Source organism: Cryptomeria japonica, chromosome 9, assembly GCF_030272615.1.
Source record: "Cryptomeria japonica chromosome 9, Sugi_1.0, whole genome shotgun sequence".
NCBI lineage: Eukaryota > Viridiplantae > Streptophyta > Pinopsida > Cupressales > Cupressaceae > Cryptomeria > Cryptomeria japonica.
In genome coordinates, this window is record NC_081413.1 from 419,596,462 (window position 1) to 419,618,493 (window position 22,032).

At 39.8% G+C, this 22,032-nt stretch overlaps 1 protein-coding gene across 2 annotated transcripts in view; it reads left to right on the forward strand.

The window, feature by feature from the left end:
• The window catches only part of LOC131073405 (kinesin-like protein KIN-6), a 211,335-nt gene that overhangs the window by 12,514 nt on the left and 176,789 nt on the right, over positions 1 to 22,032 (forward strand). For both annotated transcript variants that reach the window (XM_059211091.1, XM_058009856.2), the window contains exons 2-4: positions 6,202 to 6,401; positions 6,543 to 6,666; positions 6,773 to 6,867. In XM_059211091.1, the coding sequence (XP_059067074.1) occupies positions 6,202 to 6,401; positions 6,543 to 6,666; positions 6,773 to 6,867 (419 nt within the window). The remainder of the gene's footprint in view (positions 1 to 6,201; positions 6,402 to 6,542; positions 6,667 to 6,772; positions 6,868 to 22,032) is intronic.

The following is a 22,032-nucleotide window of genomic DNA, read 5'->3' on the forward strand; positions in this document are numbered from 1 at the left end:
AAGACCTGCCTTTATAAGAGAAGCCCCTTTCTTGAGAGTATTCCAAATTGAAGAACCTTTTCCCTCAAGCGGATACCTTGGGATTTCCTCCTTTGGGATCCTCTGCATGTATTTGCAAGCCAAAATCCTAGCCCAACCTCGATCCTGTTCAACACACCATCTCCAGTACAATTTAGCCGCCAAAGCCTCCCTAAATAAAATAGATTGCCTTAAACCGAGCCCACCCGATTGCTTCGGGCTACACACCAAGTCCCAATTGACAAGACACCATTTGTGGGAGGACAGGCTGCCTGCCCATAAGAATTGCCTTGCCAGAGAATCCAAACCCTTCAGGAACCACTTAGGAGCCACTTGGAGCATACATCGATAAATCGGAAGAGCCTGAACCACCAACTGGATCAGTTGAACCCTCCTAGCAAAGGATAACCATTTGTGTGTCCAATGTTCAACCTTCATGCGAAATTTGTCCAAGATACCCTGCCACGAATCCCTATGAGGGTTACCAGTAGAGATAGAAATACCCAGGTAAGTCAAGGGAAGAGATCCGACCTGGAATCTTAGGATATGAGCAATCCTCCTCTGAATATTTCCAGGTGTGTTGAAGAAGAGAATGGAAGATTTATCCTCATTGATCAGCTGACCCGAGGCGACAAGATAAACGTCCAAAACTTTGCACAGATTTGAGGCTTCTCTAATCTGGGCTAGTCCCATCAGGGCCGTGTCATCAACAAACTGCAAATGGGATTGAGGATGCAGGTCATTTCCCCAATTCCAACCTTGAATAATACCCAGACCCACATTATGCTTAATCAGCCTCCCCAGACCCTCAACCAGAAGAATGAATAAGTATGGGGAGAGGGGGTTCCCCTGGCGAAGACCTCTAGAAGCACCAAACAACTCTGTATGATCTCCATTGATTAGCACAGAGAAGGAGGTAGACGTAACACAACTCATTACCCATTGAATCCATTCATCAGCAAAGCCAAAGGCCCTAAGGATCTTCTGAAGAAAGGACCAACGAACTCTATCATAAGCCTTAGCCATATCCAGCTTAATAAACATAGCTTTTTCCTTGGAAGCCGCCATAGAATGAATGGCCTTAGTAGCAATGACCACACCATCCAGGATTTGGTGACCTTTACAAACCTACTCTGGTCCTCAGAGATGACATCCCCGAGCTAGTTCTTCAGCCTCTCCATTATCAACTTAGAAATGATCTTATAGATAACATTACAAAGAGAGATAAGACGAAACTAGCCTAACCGGTCAGCCCCATCACACTTGGGGATTAGTGCAATGAAAGTCGCATTCAAAGCACGAAGCATCTGCTTATTCCTTTGAGACTCTTGGACCACCTCCAATAAGTCCAATTTGATAATATCCCAAAAATCTTGAAAGAACTCAACTAGGAACCCATTCGGACCAGGGGCTTTTCCTTTCTTCACGAGAAAAACAATCCTCTCAAGTTCTTCCAGCAAAATAGGACCCATAAGTTGCTCGTTCATCTCCCTAGTAACTATAGAAGGGATACAAGCAAGAACCTGATTCTCCTCTTCTGATTCCCCTTGAGAATCCTCGCTAAAGAGGGACCGAAAATACTGTAAAGCCTCCCTAGACATCTCCTGCAAGGATAAACACTGCTCACCTCTATCGTTGACCAGAACAGGAATATAATTGCCATGTCTTCTTGCTTTCACTGAGTTGAAGAAGAACGCAGTATTCTTGTCCCCCGTTTGAAGCCAATCAATACGAGCTCTCTGTTTCCAATAGATTTCCTACCTAAGCTCCCATTCCTCTAAATTCTTGACAGCCCTGTCTTCCTCCCTAAGCAAGGCTTCAGACAAACCTTGTTCTCTTATTTCCCTGGTAATGTTATTCAGCACTAATTGAGCAACTTTCTTAGCATGAAAAATATTCTCGAAACACTGGCGGTTCCACCGTTTAAGCCGAACCTTAACAAATTGCAGCGCTTGGCAAAAGTGTACATAGCAGTGCCAAAGGCTGGCCTCCCTTTCCTCGACCACCCTGCAACATGATCCTGCAAAGAAGGATCCCGCAACCACATAAGCTGGAATTTGAATAAAGGAGAGCAAGCAACCTGAGCCGAAGAAGACACCAACTTTATGGGCCAGTGGTCCGACCCTCTTTAGTCAAGAATCTTCCAACATGTGGACCACCCCCCACCAACCCAAAAACTAGAAACTAGAAAGTGATCCAACCTCTCCGCAATCCAATACTCCCCTACCCTCCTGTTGTTCCAAGTGAACAGACCATTACCAGGCTTAATGTCAACAAGATGCAATGAAGATATACTATCCCGGAGAAGGAAAGAAGAAGGTTCCAAACGCATAACACCAACCTTCTTCTCACACAACTCTAGAATGGCATTAAAGTCTCCCGCCATAATCCAACCTTCTTCTCACACAACTCTAGAATGGCATTAAAGTCTCCCGCCATAATCCAAGGATGAAAAGGGAATAGCTCTCGCATAAAAGAAATGTGAGACCATAAATTCTGCTTACCCTGAAGATCAGTGGGGGCATAAATGTTAGTAAACAAGATATATTCCCCAGTCTGGAGACTAGAGGCAACCCCGGACAAAGAAGATCCGGAAGCAACCCACAAAATAGGACGAATCTTCAAGGGGTTCCAAAGGCATGCCACCCCTCCAGAGGAGCCAGCTGCCCCAACACACTGACACTCGCCTCGCCCCCACAGCTTCGGCACCACATCCATCATACTTTCCACAAAAAGTTTAGTTTCCTGCAGGAACAGGACATCAGGAGAATGACTCCTAATCAATTCTCGAACAACTTTTTGTCTAGGGCCGTTGTTCAAGCCCCTTACATTCCATGAAAGCACAATCATTTCGGGAGATTGGAGAAGTGAGAATCCAGAGTCTTTATTGACCCTGACTCAACCAAATTCTCCCCCATCAATTTGATCTTATCCAAATCCTTCTTTTTGCCAACCTTCGAATTCTTCTCCGAAGCACCTTTCTTAATATCTTTCTGGTGAAGACCTAGGTGAACGGAGGTCTTATTACTTTTAGTCTTAGCAGGTTCCAATTTTTGAGCTGCCGAAGAACCCTCCCCCCTAGCCAAATTTACTTCTGCACCAGAAGTGGTTCCCAATTGGACCACTACTGGCTAATCCATCTCCATTTGCTGGCATCCAACCACGTGCAGAGCCTGGGTAGAGTCCCCGATCACACTTCCCGGAACCACCCCTGAAGCACCTTGATCCATAGGGATTAACCCTGGATTCACTTCCTGGTGGCTAAGGTCATCCAAGGCTTTGAATCTGTTAAAGGCATCCTCCTCTTGTCTCTCCTGTAAGGACCTCTTTTGTCCTCTATTCCTGTTCTTTGTCTTAACTGAGACAAAACCATCACGACACCCACTACCTCATTCGACATAGCAGCCTTTCCTTTATCAGCCCCATCTTGGTTATGGGTCGGCTGCTGAGGTTGGCGGACCACTGGTTTATATCTGGGGTACTTGTGTTGTAGATGACCATACTCATGACACAGATGACACCGAAATGGTAAAGTCTCATAATCCAACTGTTGAACCCAAGAATAAGAGCCTGCACACATATCTATAGCATTTGGCAAAGGTTTACTAAGGTCAATTTCAACACAGATACGAGCAAAAGTCATTACCTTTCTCCCTAGGGTTTGCGTTGAAGATCCCACTGGCTTCCCAAGCAGTGAGGCAAGCATCCGCAGCACATCCTCTCGACAGCATTCCACCGGAAAACGCTGTAAACGAACCCACACTGGAACCCTATTTGGGAGCTCCTTCGAAGGGTTAAACCCTGCATGCCAAGGTTTGATGAACAACCCCACTTGGTTGTAAAAATACGAGCCTCCTTCAAAAACCCTATTGTGATCCTCCATGCAGTTGAAAGTAACCATGAAGTAGTTGTTTGCCAGCAGCATAATCTCCATTTCCCCTTCCGGTGCCCAAGTCCTCTGTGCCCAGTTTTCCAAAAATTGTAGAGAAACCCTCATCCCCAGAAATTTGCAATATAGTGAGTGTTTTGAGAAGTATTCAACATCTTCAGCTATCATTTCCAAAGGAATAACCAACCTCGGCCTCTCACTGCATCTCTCCAGACAGTCATTAATCTTCGTGATCCGAGAGCCACCAGCACTACCAGACCCCGAGTCTGAGGAAAAAAGATTATTATTAAAAGTCTTAATACTTTGGGATGGGGATTTTGAACCCACTGCAGCACGGAAATCCATGGTGGGAATTGCCTTCGAGGCCTCACCACCAATACTTGACATTGGGCCTCACACAAAAAATAAAAAACCCACACCCCAAAGGGGGCAAGCAAGAAGATCCGACAACCAAGGCCCCACCCCTCCCAAACACCTCCTAAAAACAGTGCCAACCGCAGCCCCCTGCTCCACTGGCCAACCACGAACCCGCAGAAGACCCTGCATCCCAGCCCACGTAGTACAATCCCTCGCTCGCAGCCCATCGTTCAAACCCCAGCCCCCGCAACTCCGCCTCTCCCCGCACAGCCTCCACTGCCCTCCCTGCGACGCACCAACAGACTATCGACCGCCCACGAGCTAGGGCATCAGTGCCCTAGCTTGACAACCAACAAGCTCCCGCACGCACGACATTCGTCACCAACTTAAATTTATTATTACTATACAATACTAAAATTTAAAATTATTAAAAATAAACCATAAATTTATATATATATATATATATATTTTTTGATCGGTAAGAGGCCGAGGCCAAAAATTTTTATTAACATAAATTTATATTTTATAGTTTAAGCTCTAAACTATTAATCAATGAAAATTGGTTTTTTATTTTATTTTAGGGATTCCTGGTATAACTACCTACAAAGTTGTTGTCTATGAATTTGTCAAAGGAGCGGTTGCGGATTGACATTGTGACTCTTCTATCCCAATTCCTTGCTACCCACGCCTTGGTTCGATTGTTAATTGCATCTTGGGATGCTTGCAAATTGTGGAAAAATTTGACTTTATATAGTTTGCAACTCAGTTTATTTAGGACTGTTGTGCTTTGAAGTCTAGATGGTTAAAAAAAATGAAACATGTTCTAATAATGGGCTAGGGTTTTTGCATTCGAAAAAGTGGAAAAAAAAATCTGATAATTGTGCTTTCCTTTCAAATCATGTTAGAATTGTCATGAAATTGCTCTCTCACTTATGGCTGGTTTAGATTGAATGAATGAGTGTTTTTAATAACTTCCATAAGGCCAAACAGCGTATGGGACCCACGAATATCCAACAAAACAGATAAACATGAAAAGTCCACAATAGATTATCCCGATAGCACCACACCTACTTAATTGTTTTTTCCTTCTGTATCTTGGATCTTCTACTATGTATCTTGATTGGGAAATATGCAACTTTTGTTACCTTTTTTTCTTCAAATAGGCTTTTCAAGGTGCTCTCTTTTCGCATCTTAGTGTAATTGATCCAAATATCCTTGTAAGTCAAACACTCTATGATGTAATGCCATTCCATCTCCACCACTTCTTGACTGCATTAGCAATAGCAACATCTTCCATCTGCCTACTCTTCTTTAGGTATCATTGATCTTCTGATTTCACATCTAAGTTGATGCAAACTAGTTCTTAGCTGAGCCATTAACATTTTTGCTTTCCATTTTATTTCTGCTCATATGTAGTTCTTTTGTGTATCTCCACCACTTCTTGACTGCATTAGCAATAGCAACATCTTCCATCTGCCTACTCTTCTTTAGGTATCATTGATCTTCTGATTTCACATCTAAGTTGATGCAAACTAGTTCTTAGCTGAGCCATTAACATTTTTGCTTTCCATTTTATTTCTGCTCATATGTAGTTCTTTTGTGTATGGTCATATGTGGGATTGAAATGTTTGATATAGTATGCTCTTTCCTCTAATTGTCTTGTCCACATGCTTTCTTTGAATTTTTGTTGTACATAACTTTTTAATTTTCCCTTTGTTATTTGGGCACTCTGCTATGCTATTGCCCCACTTATTCATCCACTTGTTGTTTTGTTTTATCCATGTGCTCTTCCTTCTGTCTATTTTCTCTTCTGCTGTCATTTTGTGCCAATGAGATGTATCTTGGTTGTGTTTATATATTTTTGATGATCAGCAACGATATGTTTTGACTCTCTTTTTTCTTTCATGATCGGAATATATCATTGTCTTATCTTATAGGAGGATGTATATGAAACTGTCATGCACCCTTTGGTCGAAGATTTTGTGGAGGGTAAAAGTTGCTTGCTAGTTGCCATGGGGCCTACGAGTTCAGGCAAGACCCATACAATGTTTGGGAATTTTACAGAACCAGGCGTGATTCCCCGTGCTTTAAAGGAACTTTTGTCTCCTGATAAAGGCAATGACTCCAGAATGTCCAGGTTTGAGAAATCACATACATCATTTTTTTTAATTCATTTCATGTTATAGACATCTTTTTTGGATGGTAGATCATTTTGTTGGCCCCATCAATCAAATTTTCTTTGCATCACATAACCAGTAATGTTTGTCTGTAATTGCAGGAGTTACTTTATCTCAATGTTTGAGATATATTCTGAACGGGGAAGGGGTGAAAAGATTTTTGATCTGTTTCAATGTGGAGCAGAGTTGAGCATACAGCAGTCCAACATTAAGGGGCTGAAAGAAGTGAGGATGGATTATGTTGGGTTCATTTGTGTATATAGGTGGATTCATTATTATGAAGGATTTGGTTGATTGATTGATGTGTGAAAAAATTGTGATTTATTTGCAGGTTGCAATTTTAAGTGTGGAAGAGGCTGAGTCCCTTCTCAAGCAAGGCATGGAGAAACGCACTACTGCAGCAACCAATGCTAATAGTCAGTCGAGGTATGTTGTATTTCTAAGCATTCTTTCTCCTAGTACACGAGTAAACATAATACGAACAGCATCATTTTGGTTTCGATTTCAGGAATGCTTCCCATCAATACCAGTTTATTGTTTTGGTCATGCTTTTGATTCCACAAATAATAAGAACATTGTTGTTCCTATAGGTGGATGTATTTTTTTGTAACTTTCTGCAAGTCTACTCAGGGATAACATTGATTAGTGAAGTCATATTTTTTTAATGTTTTATTTTATGAATAAATGATCCATTTTTCACTCATATATTTCTTAAACCCATCTTCTGGTTATCTTGTCTTGATAATTGCTTCATTTTCTGATGGCCACATGAATTGAAAGCAAAATTTGTGGATGTAAATAAAATAAAGATCAGTACATGTTATTGCATGTGTAGTACCAACTTGACAATTGAAGAAGGTCCATCTTGGTGGTTGTAGTCAGCATTGATTCATCTATGTAAGGAATCAACTTTTGCATTCTTGGATGCAAAATGCCTTTGAGGTTTGAACTTTTGGCATCATTAGTCTCATAATTGTAATAAAAAATGCAAAATTTAATATCTATGCTCAGGAGAATCTCAAGAGATTGAAATAGACTAGCTAAAAAGCCAAGTACATCTTGGTTCCTCATGAGATGAATCGTGCAAAATTGCATAAGCTGTCTATCAACATATGACGATCCTATGAGAAGAAATGCAATGAACACTCATCATTGGAATTGGGAATAACTAGGTTCCATCCTGTTTGCTTAGATCTCTAGTTTGTATGGAGTGTAAAGGCACTGTTAATTTTAAAACTATATAGAAAGGTTTGTTGTCCAGCCATTCCCAGTTGGCTGACTAAAGATTAATTACTTATATTTTTAATAATATCATAACATATGAGAAGGCCATAGCTAAATTGATGGAATCTGACTTCATTGAAAGTATCAATTACTAATTTCTTTGTTTTCATTTCTTTTCCTATGATGTCAGATGGGAATTCACCAATGCAAGTAGACATTGCCTATAAGAATGCAGATGAATGCCAAATAATGAATAGAGATGTAAGGTTGTCTTATCCTATTTTGTTCTCATAAAGGTTTTCATTCAAAGGAGGGTGATACACATGTTTCAAACAGATGAAATGAAGACTGCTTCTAACACTTGGATTACTGATGACAAAGTATATAACTATAGAATTAGTACCACTAACACACATTGTCATTCAAGACAGAAAATTAAGTATTACACTTCCTCACAGATTTCTTTCGACCAAAGAGAATTGACCCTCAAATCTCATAAGAGCGAATTGTTGATTATGTACTGATTGTGCAAAAGATATTTGGTGCTGTCAATGCAAAGTATGATTTGGCTGTGCTGCTTCTTGTATGACTGTTTAAGAATTCTGGCTCTGATGATGCATCTTCTCTTGATTATGAGATTAGAATAGTCTGGATGCTTAGACAGATTGCTACTTAATGGCATAGAGACTGTATAGAGGATGATCCCTTCTGAACTCTTAAATGTCTTGCATGTATCATATCTTGCCCTTTTGTTAGACTATTAAGTTTTACCAAGAAGGATGGCTTACGGATTTATAAGCTTACTTTATAAATCATATTTGGCAATAAACATGAATCCCATTGCTAAGGACACTCTATGAGTGCGTACATTTTATGTTGCCCATATGCCATATTTTTAGTATTAGATATATGTCATAACACTGCATAATACTATATCAATCAACTTTGGTCATAAAGCAAAGGGAAATATATTTTCTTTCCACCATATGTTTTTTCTTGGTCGGTAATAGTTGATAGTTTTATTGAGAAATTGGGTTTTGAACTGGCCTGAACCAGGTGGGGCTACTAACAGGGAGCCACCTCCCCAAAATCACATAAAAAGCTGACCCATTAGAATTCAGTGATTACAATGTTGGTACAACTCCCCTCTCTCGTGAGAGCCAGGGAATATGCTAAAGCTCCCTTCCTTTGCTCTCCTTTCTCTCTTCCTTTTAACCTCTATCCAACCTTTCTCTCTCGCGTTTTCTAGTAACTTCAAAGTGGAAACACCTAATGCATCCTTCCCCCCTATCTCTAGATTTTGCGGAGCAATAGGGTATTCATTAATCACGCCTTTGGCAGATCCTATTGTTGAACCAGACTAAACCTTGAACTCTTGCATTTTCTCTCTCCTTGCCTGATCAGAACAACTATTTGAATTGGCACAATCTTTCACCACAGCTCCAGAAACCCCTGTCTCACCCTGCGTTGATGGACCAAAGCATTTCTCAATATCTGTATCCATAACATTGCCATCTTTGTGCCCACCACTCAAAACCTGAGGGATCTTTTGATTCAGCTCCACCTTCTCCACCGTGTATTGTTGAGGAGACACCTCTTGTCACCAAGATGTTGGTTTCATCACTCTACGCTTGTCACAAGAAACAACATTATGCCCAGTTTTAAAACATCTCCTGCATCTAAATGGAACCCCCTTGAAAATCCACAAGCTGATCCTAACAACCTTTTGAGGTTTGAATGGAGATCTCCGATGGAAGTTCTTTAGACACATCCATCTCCACTAAATTCCGAGCAAAAGTTGTGTGCAACAAATTTAAAGACCCTTCGTCAGCCATCAAGAAATTACCTATAGAGTTCCCCACAACTTCAAAACTATAATGTTCCCTTCCTAAGGCAGGTGTGATCTAGCAAGATTAGCCTATTGATAGGAGTCCCTGTAGGCTAATATAGTGGACATGGGACTTACATAGCGGGACAAGAGGTTTTGGGGAGGCAAATGAGTCATTTCTGGGGTCTTGAGCTAGTTTCCTATTTTTTAGGAAGGGCTCCTATTTTTTAGGGAGTGACTGTTAGTTCACCCGGAGCTTGGGGAAGCATAGCTGGCGACATTGGAGGCATCCACAGTTGTTCCGGGACTGTCTCCTTGATTTTAGGGAGGTTCCTATTTTTAAGGAGCAGACTAGCAGTCACTAGTGGACCCGCTGGGATGTCAGGAGGATTGACAAAAAGCTAGTGGTGTGAGTTTCAGTATTCAAGGATGATTCTTTAGCCTTGGAGGAGGATTCCTAGATTTTAGGGGAAATTGGCAGTTGGAGTTCTACACCCAGTCATCACCCCGGGTACCAGTGGCACCATCAGTTTCAGTTTGGAGGTGATTGGGTGTGTTTTCAGGAAATAAATTGAATATTTAAATAAGGACTTAAATATGTCCATATTTAAATAAGTTATTATATTATTATAATAAATAAAAGAAGTGAACCCCTTGGAATAGTGGATGCCTAGAGACATAACATTGTCTCTTTAAAAAACAACTATAAAATAATAAAGGGGAACCACCTAGTGGCATGACCCCTAGGATCCTTAAAAGTTGTTTTAAAAAAACTACTTATTATAAAGGGAAATAAGCCTTTCTAATAATTTAAAAAGGGAGCTTCATGAAGGGAATCGAATGCTTAGAGAGGGGAGCATCTTATAAAGTACATGGAATGGAATCTTCCAAAAGATGCCTCCCAAGGAAAGTTCTACCCAGGAGAAGAATAAAATGAATTTGGGTTGGCTTTTATTATTATTATGGAGTTTTTTTTGTGAGCAGCAGCTTGGTGAAGCCATGAATAGGGTTTCAGCAGTAGATTTGGGCTTTTGAGAACGAAATCTCTCAGAAGTTTTGATGCCTACAGGTGTGCAAGATCATCCAAGGGTATCCTAGCAAGTAAAATCATTATTTCCAGCTCTGGTGAGGGCCAAAAAATAGTGGATCAGATTGATAGGAGGGCAGATTGAAGGAGTTTCAGGGCAGATCTGAAGCATTGGATGCCCCACAGACAATTTCCAGCAGTAGACTACCCAGCCATACTCCATATTGTAGCAAGGAGCATCATTACCAGCTGAGAGTGAGGGTTTTGGGGGTCAAATAAGGAATAGATCAGACCTTTATTAGACTGAAAATGCTGATCAGACCCTTATCAGACTGAAAATACAGATCAGACTTTAGATCAGTCTATGTATGCTGTAAGGGTATGTAATCGGCCCTTTGTCAAATAAAGAAAATTCATATAGCAGTCTCCAATTGCATTAGTTTCTTATTTCTTTCAATTCCGGCAGTTGCCTTTCTTTATTTTATTTGTTTCATTTTGCAAAGCATCAAAATTCCCCCAAAAAATTAAAAAATCAGAAAACTCAAAAATCAGATAAAAATTCAAAAAACACAAAACTTTCCAAACCGATGAGCAGATTGCAGCTATTCTCACCAAGACTTGTGTTCAAGTGAAGTTTGTGTGCTTCAGAAAGAGACTTGGAAATTGTGGAGAGCACAACCTTGGCTGAGAGGGAGTCTCAATTCTAGTGATGCATTAAGTTGCATCTTCCATCCTCTGCGGGCAATGCAAGGTGGAGTCACCCTTTCCGGGCAATGCAAGATGACATTGGATCCTTCTTTGGGAGAAGGTTGAGGTGAAAGACCTCCTCCACCCTCTGCGGGCAATGCCAGGTGGAGTCACCCTCTGCGGGCAATGCAAGGTGACATTAGATCCTTCTCTGGGAGAAGGTTGAGGTGAAAGACGACCTCCACCCTCTGCGGGCAATGCAAGGTGGAACCACACTCCGCGGAAAGCAAGGTGGTAGGTTATTCTTCTCAGTAGAGAAGTTTTGAGGTGTAAGACCTCTTCTCACCCTCTGCAGGCAATGCAAGGTGGATCCATCCTTTGCGGGCAATGCAAGATGGATATCATGAAAGAAGTTCATGATGTATATTTATATATTTGTGTGTATTCATTTCTTGCAGGTGTGCATAATAACGTTATTTTGATCCATCCTTTGTGGGCAATGCAAGATGGATATCATGGAAAGGTCCATGATGATTCGTTATTTGGCTAGAATCCTCCCTAGCTTAGAGGGAGTGTTGAAATAATAGCTAGTTCGGATCAAATATAAGCTAAGTCACAGGATACAACAATTTTCATGGATGAGGTTCGAATTTAATCGAATTTCAGACTTCTATAAAAAAATCGAATTTAATCAAATTTCCTCTATGAAGCACTACTATCCGCCTCTAAACACAACTTAGCTGGTCGTGGGTATTCTTTGTATATGCCTTGTATCTATTGGGTCATGGGTGTCTGCAACTGCTGGGTTGCCCTCGGATTTTCTCCAACAAGGGTCGCTATTCTGATAATTTATTAGAAGTATACATATATTTAAAAATAAACAAAATTATAGAAGGCAAATTTTATCTGAATTTTTTTTCGAATTTCATCCGAATTTCATGGCTGTTGAATTCGAATTCGAATTCGAACCTTGTGACTTAGAATATAAGTATTACTTGTATTGGGCTGGACCCAAATGCATTATGTAACTTGTAATTTGGTCTGGCCCTATAATGGGCGATGTAACTTGTGAATAGGGCTAACCCTATAATGACTAATGTAACTTGTAAATGAGTCTAACCCTATAATGGGCATTGTAACTTGTAAATGGAAATAGGGCAGACCCTATCACATGTAACTCGGAATTTATATTGGTCCGACCCTATAGTTGTAACTTGTAATTTAACCCTATGTTTTGGCGCCAAGTTGAAAGGGCCGACCTGAGGTGTCTAGGTGAATTGGACACATATATATTTGAAGTCTTTTCAACAATCAGTGACTACTATCTTGTAATCAGCAAATTGGTTCCTTTGCATCAGCGATCTCATTCAAGATTGAAGACTGCATTATCTAGGGCAGCAAATGCATGTATAGGGGCAGCGAATTTCTTCTTGAGGCTGTGATTGATCAGCTTCATTGATCAGCAAACCTGGAGCAGCATTCTTGGTTAGCGAATTCTTTCTGCAAGCAGTGATCTTATACCTTCAACAAGTGACCTGATCCAAAGACAGCGAACTCTCTCTTAGGGATAGCAAAGGTGTCTTTTGATGCAACAAATCATCTTCATGTCTAGCGAATCACCATAGCAATCTGTCCTCCTGCCAAGCGAAGGATCTGCACTTCTGTGTCTCATCAGCAATCACCTACAGCAGGAATCCTTCAGATAAGTCTGAGTGTTGTTCATCTCACTGTGTGCTCTAATTCAGATTATTATCTGTTGATTATATTGCTTCAAGTGTGTAGCAAAGTTGTAAGACTTCTACTGATTTTGACATAATACAAACTGAGAATTTGTTGCTGGGTTTTTCACCTCCAAGAGGGAGGTTTTCCCAGGGTACCCTTGTGTTCTGTGTGTTCTTTGTGTTGATTTTCTGTCATTTCTATCTAAATTTAAAAGTCTGATCCTAAAACTAACACCTTGCACTCTCCATCACCTCCTAATCACTTAATTCACCTGTGGACATGGCTAACAGGTGAAACTGTGCATTTGGGTGATGAGTCAGAGAAGAGGGGACATTACAAGAACACCCTGCATTTAACCTCCCTGCTGTAGGAACCCTAGCCGCTGGAGCAGCTTGTAATGGCATCTTCACTAAGAAAGATTCTTTCCACCATATGGTAAAAAATGCATATACAGAGGTCTTGAGTGATTGAGATTTTCAACAAGGAATGGAGGTATTATATTTTAAGGACACAAAAAAGAAGAATTAATACGTTATTAATGTTCTACCAGCTCTCCTTCCCCTCCTTTCCTAGGCTATCCTTGATCGTCTAAATAATCAGCGAGCATATCATTAGTGCTTGCTTCCCTGGTTCTCATTTTGTATGAAACTAATCTCAAACTTGGTCTGTTTGTTAACAACAATTTTACTTATGTGGAACAGCAGATTGGTGAATTCAAGAAGCATGCCAATATGGGGTTTGATTGGATGGAGCAATTGCTGCTGGAATACTTTTCTTGCAGATAGTTCTTATTTCTCAGATATGATCATTCTGTAGCTCTAGAAAATGAGTTATGTTGCAGCTTTCATATTCCCATTTCCTAGGTCTTATGGGGTTATGAGGAGAAAATAACTGTCCAACTTGCCTAATTATGGAGGAGCTCTCAGTGAACTTTTGCAAACAATAAGAAGTGCAATGCCTGTTCATGGAGGTTCGGTATCTTATTATAGTTGGGGTGGGGATCTGGAATTTTGCAGACAATAAAGAGTGCAATTAATGTGCATGGAGATTCAGGGTCTTATTATAGTTGGGGTTGGCTATCTAGTATTATGCCAGATCTATGGATTTTATTTTCCTCCTGACTGGTGGTGGTGTTATCTACTAAATCTCTATTTTTTTGTGTTCTCTTAACATGGTTATTTCTGCTGTTGTTATTAGTGATAGTTGTTGGTCATTTTGATGATCCATAAGGATCCAAGGTGGATGGGACATTCTGCAATATTCCTTTCTGCAAAAGAAGACAACACATTCTACACACGGCTCTTCATGTTGTATCTTCATTTCCCAAGGCAAGAAAACCTATTTAAGAACAGGTAGGAGGCAAATTAGAGCATGGAAGGCATTCTATAGTGAGTGTATCATCAAGTGAGGCAGTTGAAGTGTTGAAATGACAAGGAAAATTATTACAGATGAAGAGTGATGTGGCAGATTGGACATAAGAAGAAGAACCAAAGTTGCATCTCTAATATTTGTACTTGTTTGTTTTCACCAGTAACAATCAAGGAGATGAGCAATTGCTGTTAGCACCTGGATTTTCTCCATCCCAGGATTTTTGAGGATAATTTTTTTTGTGTTGTTGCAAACTTTCTTTGTTTTTGAGTTCATAGTCAAGCATAATGTAATAACCACTCCTTATTTTTTTTTAATGTGTTGCAAATATTGTCATCATCATTAACAACCAATATGGATAACTGACTGCCTTTAAGAGTTGAAACAAACTTACAGTGCTGGTTGCATAAACAGATCAATAGCATGCATGGAGGCAACTCCAAACCACAACAACTAGCTGTATAAATTACATTAGCACTGCAATACATTGAAATACCTTGTAGATGAGCATGTGTCATGGCCCCTCCTTGATCGTTATATATATATCCTAAATGAAGCAATTATTATTATTAATTAATATAATAATTACCAACGAATGATTATTCGAAATTTATTTATTTATTTAATATTATTATTTAATTAATATTAATTACTAATAATATTCTTGAAATATTCAAATTAAAATAAATTAATATTATATTATAAACATAAGTTATATATTATAAATTATAAACATGATATACATATTCATTACCATGCATTTGAGAAATTTAAGACAAGTCAGAAATTATTCATTACAAGTCAGACCGATTCATAAATAATGTAGAGGTTAACAGCTTGATAAAGATTAAGTAAAAGGATGTGCAAGTCAACAAAGATTCTGATTAGTTCATGTTAATCAAAAGTCAAAACAGAAATGGAAGGGTACGATCTTGCTGATAATTCCAGGTGGTCCGATTTATTAAAACTACTAATAATTCTCATAAGCTATGGTTTGATTACTATTAATAATGTATTTTCAAGCAGGTGCGATCCCTTCAAAGAAACCAATCTGAAGTTAACTCTTGGTCAAAACCAATTCAAACAAATACGATTTGATTATTTTAGTCAGAAAGAGTTAGACAGCGGTTATGATTAAAGCACCAAGTAGTTTATCTTAACGGTGTGTTTTATATCAAAGTAATAATACATACATTCGATTCATTAAGTAGGATATTTGTTGAAGGAAAGGTGGTGATTTTCGTTTATATTATAAACAAACAACAAAGGGTGCGATAAAGGAAAAACAAGTCACGTCCATTTATAAAGGCATCATTCTTCAAAGAGATGCATCTCTCTATTAGAAATATGAAGATATAAAATAACATGAAATTGGTGAAAAAAGGGAGTGGAGGGAATGAGTGTGAAATAAACATTAACAGGACTATCTGCAGAATTGTAAGGAGAATATGAAGAATAATGAAAACTGTAGGGGACATTACAGCATGGTAAATAGTGTTACAGGTCTGTTATGAAAGAAAATTCACAGCTACAGGATGACTATTAGCTGACGTGGGTCCAAACAGTAGTATGTCTCCTTGAGGACTCCATTTAGCCCTGCACAGAATGCTCCAACTAATAGGAAATGTCAATCCAGGAATCTGAAAGTGTATTTCAGCTGTGATCAACTGACAAGGGTGCTGGAAAACAAGGGCAATTTGTTCCAAAAATTTATATTTTCCAAATTTTTCACATTTTCTTCAAGATAAACACTTGAAAGTATCACAAATGACCAGGCACCACCATTGTAGGAAGTTAGAGTCATGGGAACTCAGCACTTCAACTTGCATTATGCCCTCCAAATGCCTTGTGCAGCCTGGTACACCTGTACAGCTCCTCTAGGAAATTATGCCAGCTGATAAGCACTTGAAAAATCGTCAAAAGAGGGTTGCCTAGCAAGCAAGAAACAATATATTCAGTCTACTGAGAATCCAAACTCTATCTCAACCATTTCCAACATCAAATGTGAGGTATGATCATCACTTGAGAGATGTGTGGCCAACTAAAACCCTACTGGGTAAAATCACCAAATACACCAAAATCTTATAAAAACTTTTCTAAATTCACACCCAAAAAATTTGCAATCAAAACATCTTGAAAATCTTCATTTTTTTTAAAACCGCAAATCTACAAATTTATGAATATGAATGGCGACTCTCGTATAGAATCACTTCAACTAACAAAGGATTTTATTCCAAATCTGGAACCAATTATTAAATGAGGGTTTTGGTTCTCACAAGATTAAAGGAAGAACACAAAGGTTCAGTCCAGTAGCATTTCGTTATGTGTATTTTTTGACATATCCTAAATGAGAGCCAACGATCTCCTTTTATAGCTTTGGAGAGAAAATAATCAAATTTAAAATTTTGAATATTACATTTTCCACCCAAAATACTTTTTGAAATATTAAAATGTCTCATGTGTTAGTCCCGTTCACTTATGCATGCAATTTAGACATGATGTGACTTCATAGAATTATATCACTAAAGTGAATTTATATAACATTAACTTTAAAACTTCAGTGTATAATTTAAATACTCCTATCCAAGTTGCAGAAAACATTGTCTTGGCATCCAAAACCCAAATTGAACATGTCAAGATGAAATTGAGGCAGAGGATGAAGACGGGTGCAAACCTGGAGATTTAGTAAAAATAGGTATGCTCTCCAAGAAGATTACAGAACACATCGTGAGTCTAAAAACGCTTAAAAAGTGTAATTGCAATCCATAACACCAATTGGGCTCAAATCACTTGACGGTAACCAAGAAAGATTGACTTGGTGCACTCCAAGACCCACGGAGTCCCCTTACCTTTATCAATTAGCTTACAGGAACTTGGAAATAGGCTAATGGTCATCCCCGCTGATTAGGCTTGAGAAGGGGACTTTACATATAATAACGTTCTAGTTTGTAGTATGCTGCCCTGTTTGCTATTAATATTTTTTTCTGCACTTTATCTTAGAGTAATTTCGTCAAACAGTTTGCATACATTTATTGACAAAGTACATCAACTTGCTAATTCATGAAAAATTGAAAATTGCCAAAACAAATAAATACTTGCAATACTGATCTGATTTGTTTCATTCATTCATAGCAGATACATGTCTATGGAAAAGCAACATTAACATCATCTAAAATTGAAAGAAATGAGCCATACAAACTGCTGTTCACAAATTCAGGATGTTTTCACAAATAACTTGGATATTACAATCAAGTATGCACTTAGAAAATATACTAAGCATGAGTACCTTCAGAAGTACGTGTCTTCTTTCTGCTAAAGGTCTGAAATGTTTACAAATTCACCATCAGATGCTCATACAAAGATTACTACAGGTCTGCCATGAGTCATTTCACAATCCACAAACCACTAAACCAAGCCTTTCATACCTAGAAAATGTAAGTCAGATGTCTGCTCCAGCAACTAAATGCAGGCATAGGCACAGGGGGGATCCACATAAGAAGTTCCAGTCACTTCTTTAACCCTCCAAACTGATCCAGATCTGTTAAGTACCCTCAAACGCTTCCAAACAATGATTTTGCAGCCTTCAAACATAGGAAAAATACCTCACAAATTTCCACGTGCCAATACCCAAGTTGGGGAATGCCTGCAAGGGGTGACTTGAGCTAAAAAAATAAATGCCAAACCAAAACTACATATTATATGTGCATCCTCATCGCCTGGCCATGAGAAAACCTTTGAGAGTACCCAAAATAATGTCTTCTTTTCAGAGATATGAGCAATAATGTGAATCTCTAGGTAGCTGGAATGGTACGGCCTGTTGGAGCTTAAAACTGCAGGTTTTGTTGGACTTTAGGAATAGGCCAAGCTCTATGATTAAGTTCAACAATCAGTTTAGGCCAATTAATGGAATGAACCAGACTTGGTTGTGTTGTGCGTTGCACACGCTCCCTATCGCCGACAGGGTCCCCTTTCCTTTTTTGGGCTTTTCCGTCTTCGCCTTGTTGAGTTCCGTGCAGAGTGTCTCGCGTCCTTTTGAGCGAGCCCGTAATCAGTCCGTGAGATGATGATGTTGAATGGAGGAGCCTGTGAATCCATGAGGTCAGTTGTTGGGCCTTCGGGCACGAATTCCAAGAGGTTGTCTAAGCTTGTAAAATCGCCTTAGATAGGCGTGGGATGATAGAGATTGGCGAAATCTGCCAAGTAAAGGATAAAGCGTCTGAAGGTCGCATCAAGACCCAAAGACGCCGATTTTCGCATAGGGATATAAGAGAGATAAGAGGGTGCAGAGGCGTAAATTTTCAAAAAACCTCCTCTGTATCTTGAAGTTCGCACTAAAGGGGAGAGATTACATGATGTTTTTTGAAGTTCGCAGGATTTGTGAGAATGGCGATTTTCGCCAACTGAAAGGTAAAAGGGGGTGAAAGTCTTAAAGTGACTGAAAAGTCCAAAATTGACAAAGTGAGCAAGATGTCCGAAGTTTGCAAATGACAAAAAGGTCCGAAATTGACAAAATGAGTAAAAAGTGCGAAATTTGCAAAACGCTTGAAAATGCCGAAATTGGCAAAGTGACTGAAAAGTCTGAAATTGACAAAGTGAGCAAAAAGTTCGAAGTTGACAAAATGCCCAAAAGGTCTGAAGTTTGCAAAGCACTTGTAAACGCCGAAATTGGCGAAAGCCTCCAAACCGCCAAATTTCGCATTCACAAGGCAAAGTAAAAAAAAAAGAAAAAAGGTAATGAGTTTGCAAATAGACTAAAAGTGTCGAAGTTCGCACTTTTAAATAAGGGGAGTATTAAAGCAAAGTTGGCAATCCTCCTAAAAACGCCGAAATTGGCAAAATGTTGCAAAACGCCGAAGTTCGCACTTTGGAGGTAAAGTGCGTAAAAGTTAAAAGTTTAAAAAGTGCACGAAAATGCTGAAAATCGCATGCCAAGCGATAAGTGAAATGGAATGAAAGTTTGCAAAGTAGCACCGAGTGCCGAAGTTTGAAAAACTCCTAAAAACTCCGAAGTTGGCAAAAACCTCCCATTCGCCGAAGTTCGCAATTTGGAGGATAAGTGAAACAAAGTCCAAAAGTTGGAAAAGCGCCCCATTCCGCCGAAAATCGCATTGTAAGGAAAATTGCGAAAGTTTTAAGTTTATACAAACTTTGCAGAAAGCAATGGAAATGTTGAGATCGCGTGAAAACTATAACCTTGCAAAGAAGCCTCAACTGCCGCAAATTGCATTTAGGGGAATATCGCGTTGAAGCATAAACTTGCAAATGGCCCCCAAACTCCAAAATTCGGATAAACCCCAAAATCGTGACTTAGAGGGATCAGTGAAAAGAAATGAAAAGCTTCAAAAATGTTCTACAACCCCGACGTTCGCACTACAAAGAGAAATCACATTTTTTGGTAGGTGTTAGAAATTTTGAAGTTGGCAAAACCCTCCCACTCTCCGAAATCCACCAGATAGGGCATAAGTGTTAGGGATTTAAAATTTGCAGAGGCCCATTCTTTGAAAATCGCCGTTAGATGAAACACAAGATAGAGTTTTCAAAGTGTTGCCACTCCCCATTCATTTTTCATGCAAAAGGTAAAATCGCCATTCCAACCTAGGTAATAAAATTGCTAAATTTAAGAGTTTCTAAACTGCATTGTCTTTCCAAACCATAGGTGCGGAAATTTGAATAGGGAGTTAACTGTTAAAATTCAAATCGCTGACTCCCCCACTCGAAATTTGGAATTCATTCTTGCAAGGCCAGTTGTGCGAATTCACACCATTCATTTTCTCTAGGTAAGCTTGCTTTGCCTCTCTTGAAATCATTCGAAATATTTGCAAAATCATATAGATGCGTGTGCAAAATGAATTAAAATGATTAACTCTTAAAAACCGCATCTTTTTCCGTTTATAAGACGTCATGCAAAGCAATTGAAAACAGAGTCTAGGAATTAACCAGAAAACGCATTTGCAGACTTAGGAAAATTTCTCAAGCATTGTCCATTTTGAAATTCAATCCTAAAATGCCTGAGTATAAATTTGCAATCGAGAAGCTTCATAAATATTCATGTTTAAATCAATTGAGCTTTTAGCTAAAGATGTCATGTTGCTCTTTCAATTCAGTTTTTGAATTAATCCTTGTGTGCTGGCATATCCTTTATCTAGCCCGCTTTACTTCCTTTATATTGCCTTGTAATCCGCGTCCGACTGTGCAGGATAAATGCCTAAGTCGGCGGTAGAATCATCAAAGACGCCTGTTGCAGTCGAGACATCGCGAGCATCCAAGTCAGATATCCCTCACACAGTCGAAAGGATGAAGTATCAGTATCAGAGAGGGGGACTGAGGGAATCAAAAGTTCAGAGCGTTTGGGAGAATGTCGGTGATACTGACCTGGGTCATGTTGATATTCAAGATTTCAGAAACCGTGTCTTCTCCCCTAATGCCTATGGTAGGCCTAGGCGGATGATGGAAAGTGGCATTGCCCAGGCAGCAGGATTTCCCCCAGCAGTGAAAAACTATGAATTAGTAGTAGAGGTTGCTCGACGTTACCAACCAAGTTCCAGATTGGTGCTCCTCGAGGACATGGTCCTCGCTAACTTCACTCCTGAAGCCATTGGCGATGCATTTGATATTCCCTTCCGGAACAACCCCACAGCCACAACTATAGATGAAGCGTAGGGGGCGTATGATATGAATCCTGCCAGATGCAGAACACTGATAAATGAAGAGTGGTACAAGGAGAGAAGACCTCCAAGCGTCAGGATTGGGAAGAACACCCCTAGAAGCGACTTCCACAATGAGCATGGGGACATGGTCACATTGGTCAGCAGGATTATGGGACTTCCCCAATCCGATTACTTCGAAGAATGGATGTTTTACTTCATAGAACAGGTCTTTGCTGGGAAATCCAAGTTTGACTGGGCCCAGATCATAAGCGACAACATTCACACTCAGCTGATCGAACTCGAAGCAAAGAAGTACTTCACTATGACCTCCTATTTGGTCTACATGTTCGCCAGAAATCACCCATTGCCAGGTTTGATCATGAAAGGTGAAATTGGGAATGGACCTGATCAGGTAAAAGTATATGATTGTTATCCACAGCTACACTATCAGGATATAGCTCAAAGAGAAAAGAACAACCCTGCCTATGCAATTGGTCAGTATGAGCACGTTAATGACGCCTTCACAATGCGCTTGGTCAGGCTAATGCAGGGAGGATTACACATAAGGCTCTCAGAGCAAGCTACTATTCTAGTATAGAGGTATGGGGCATGGTTCATCCAATTCCCAAGGTTCTCCTACATTCGGATAGTTGGCTTTGAGGGTGCCCCTTTTTGACTTCCGCGGTACCCAACCGACAAGATAGTTCTTCTGGAGGTCGCAAGGCAGTCACGTCCGACAGGCAGCTTACTCAGGGACAGGAAGCAATCTGGATTTGCTTTCCCTATGATTATAGGCAACTAGGATGTCCATCTAAAGAACCCATCCCAAGCGGGGGAATCCTTTGCAGAGCTGGCCTCCTATGGCCTACAAGAGCATTTTCCAAGGAAATGCTTCGATCACGACAATTTGGCAAAGAGAGCCTATGGCAGGCGATACAAAGCAAAAGAATCAGTTGAAGATTACTGGAAGAACTGCTCTGATGACTATGAGGTCCGAAGGCGCAGATATTCAAGGCTGAGTGTGCAGCAAATACGACTCTTTGAATACCTCCAGGTCCCAGATCAACTCACAGATTCAAGAAATTGCC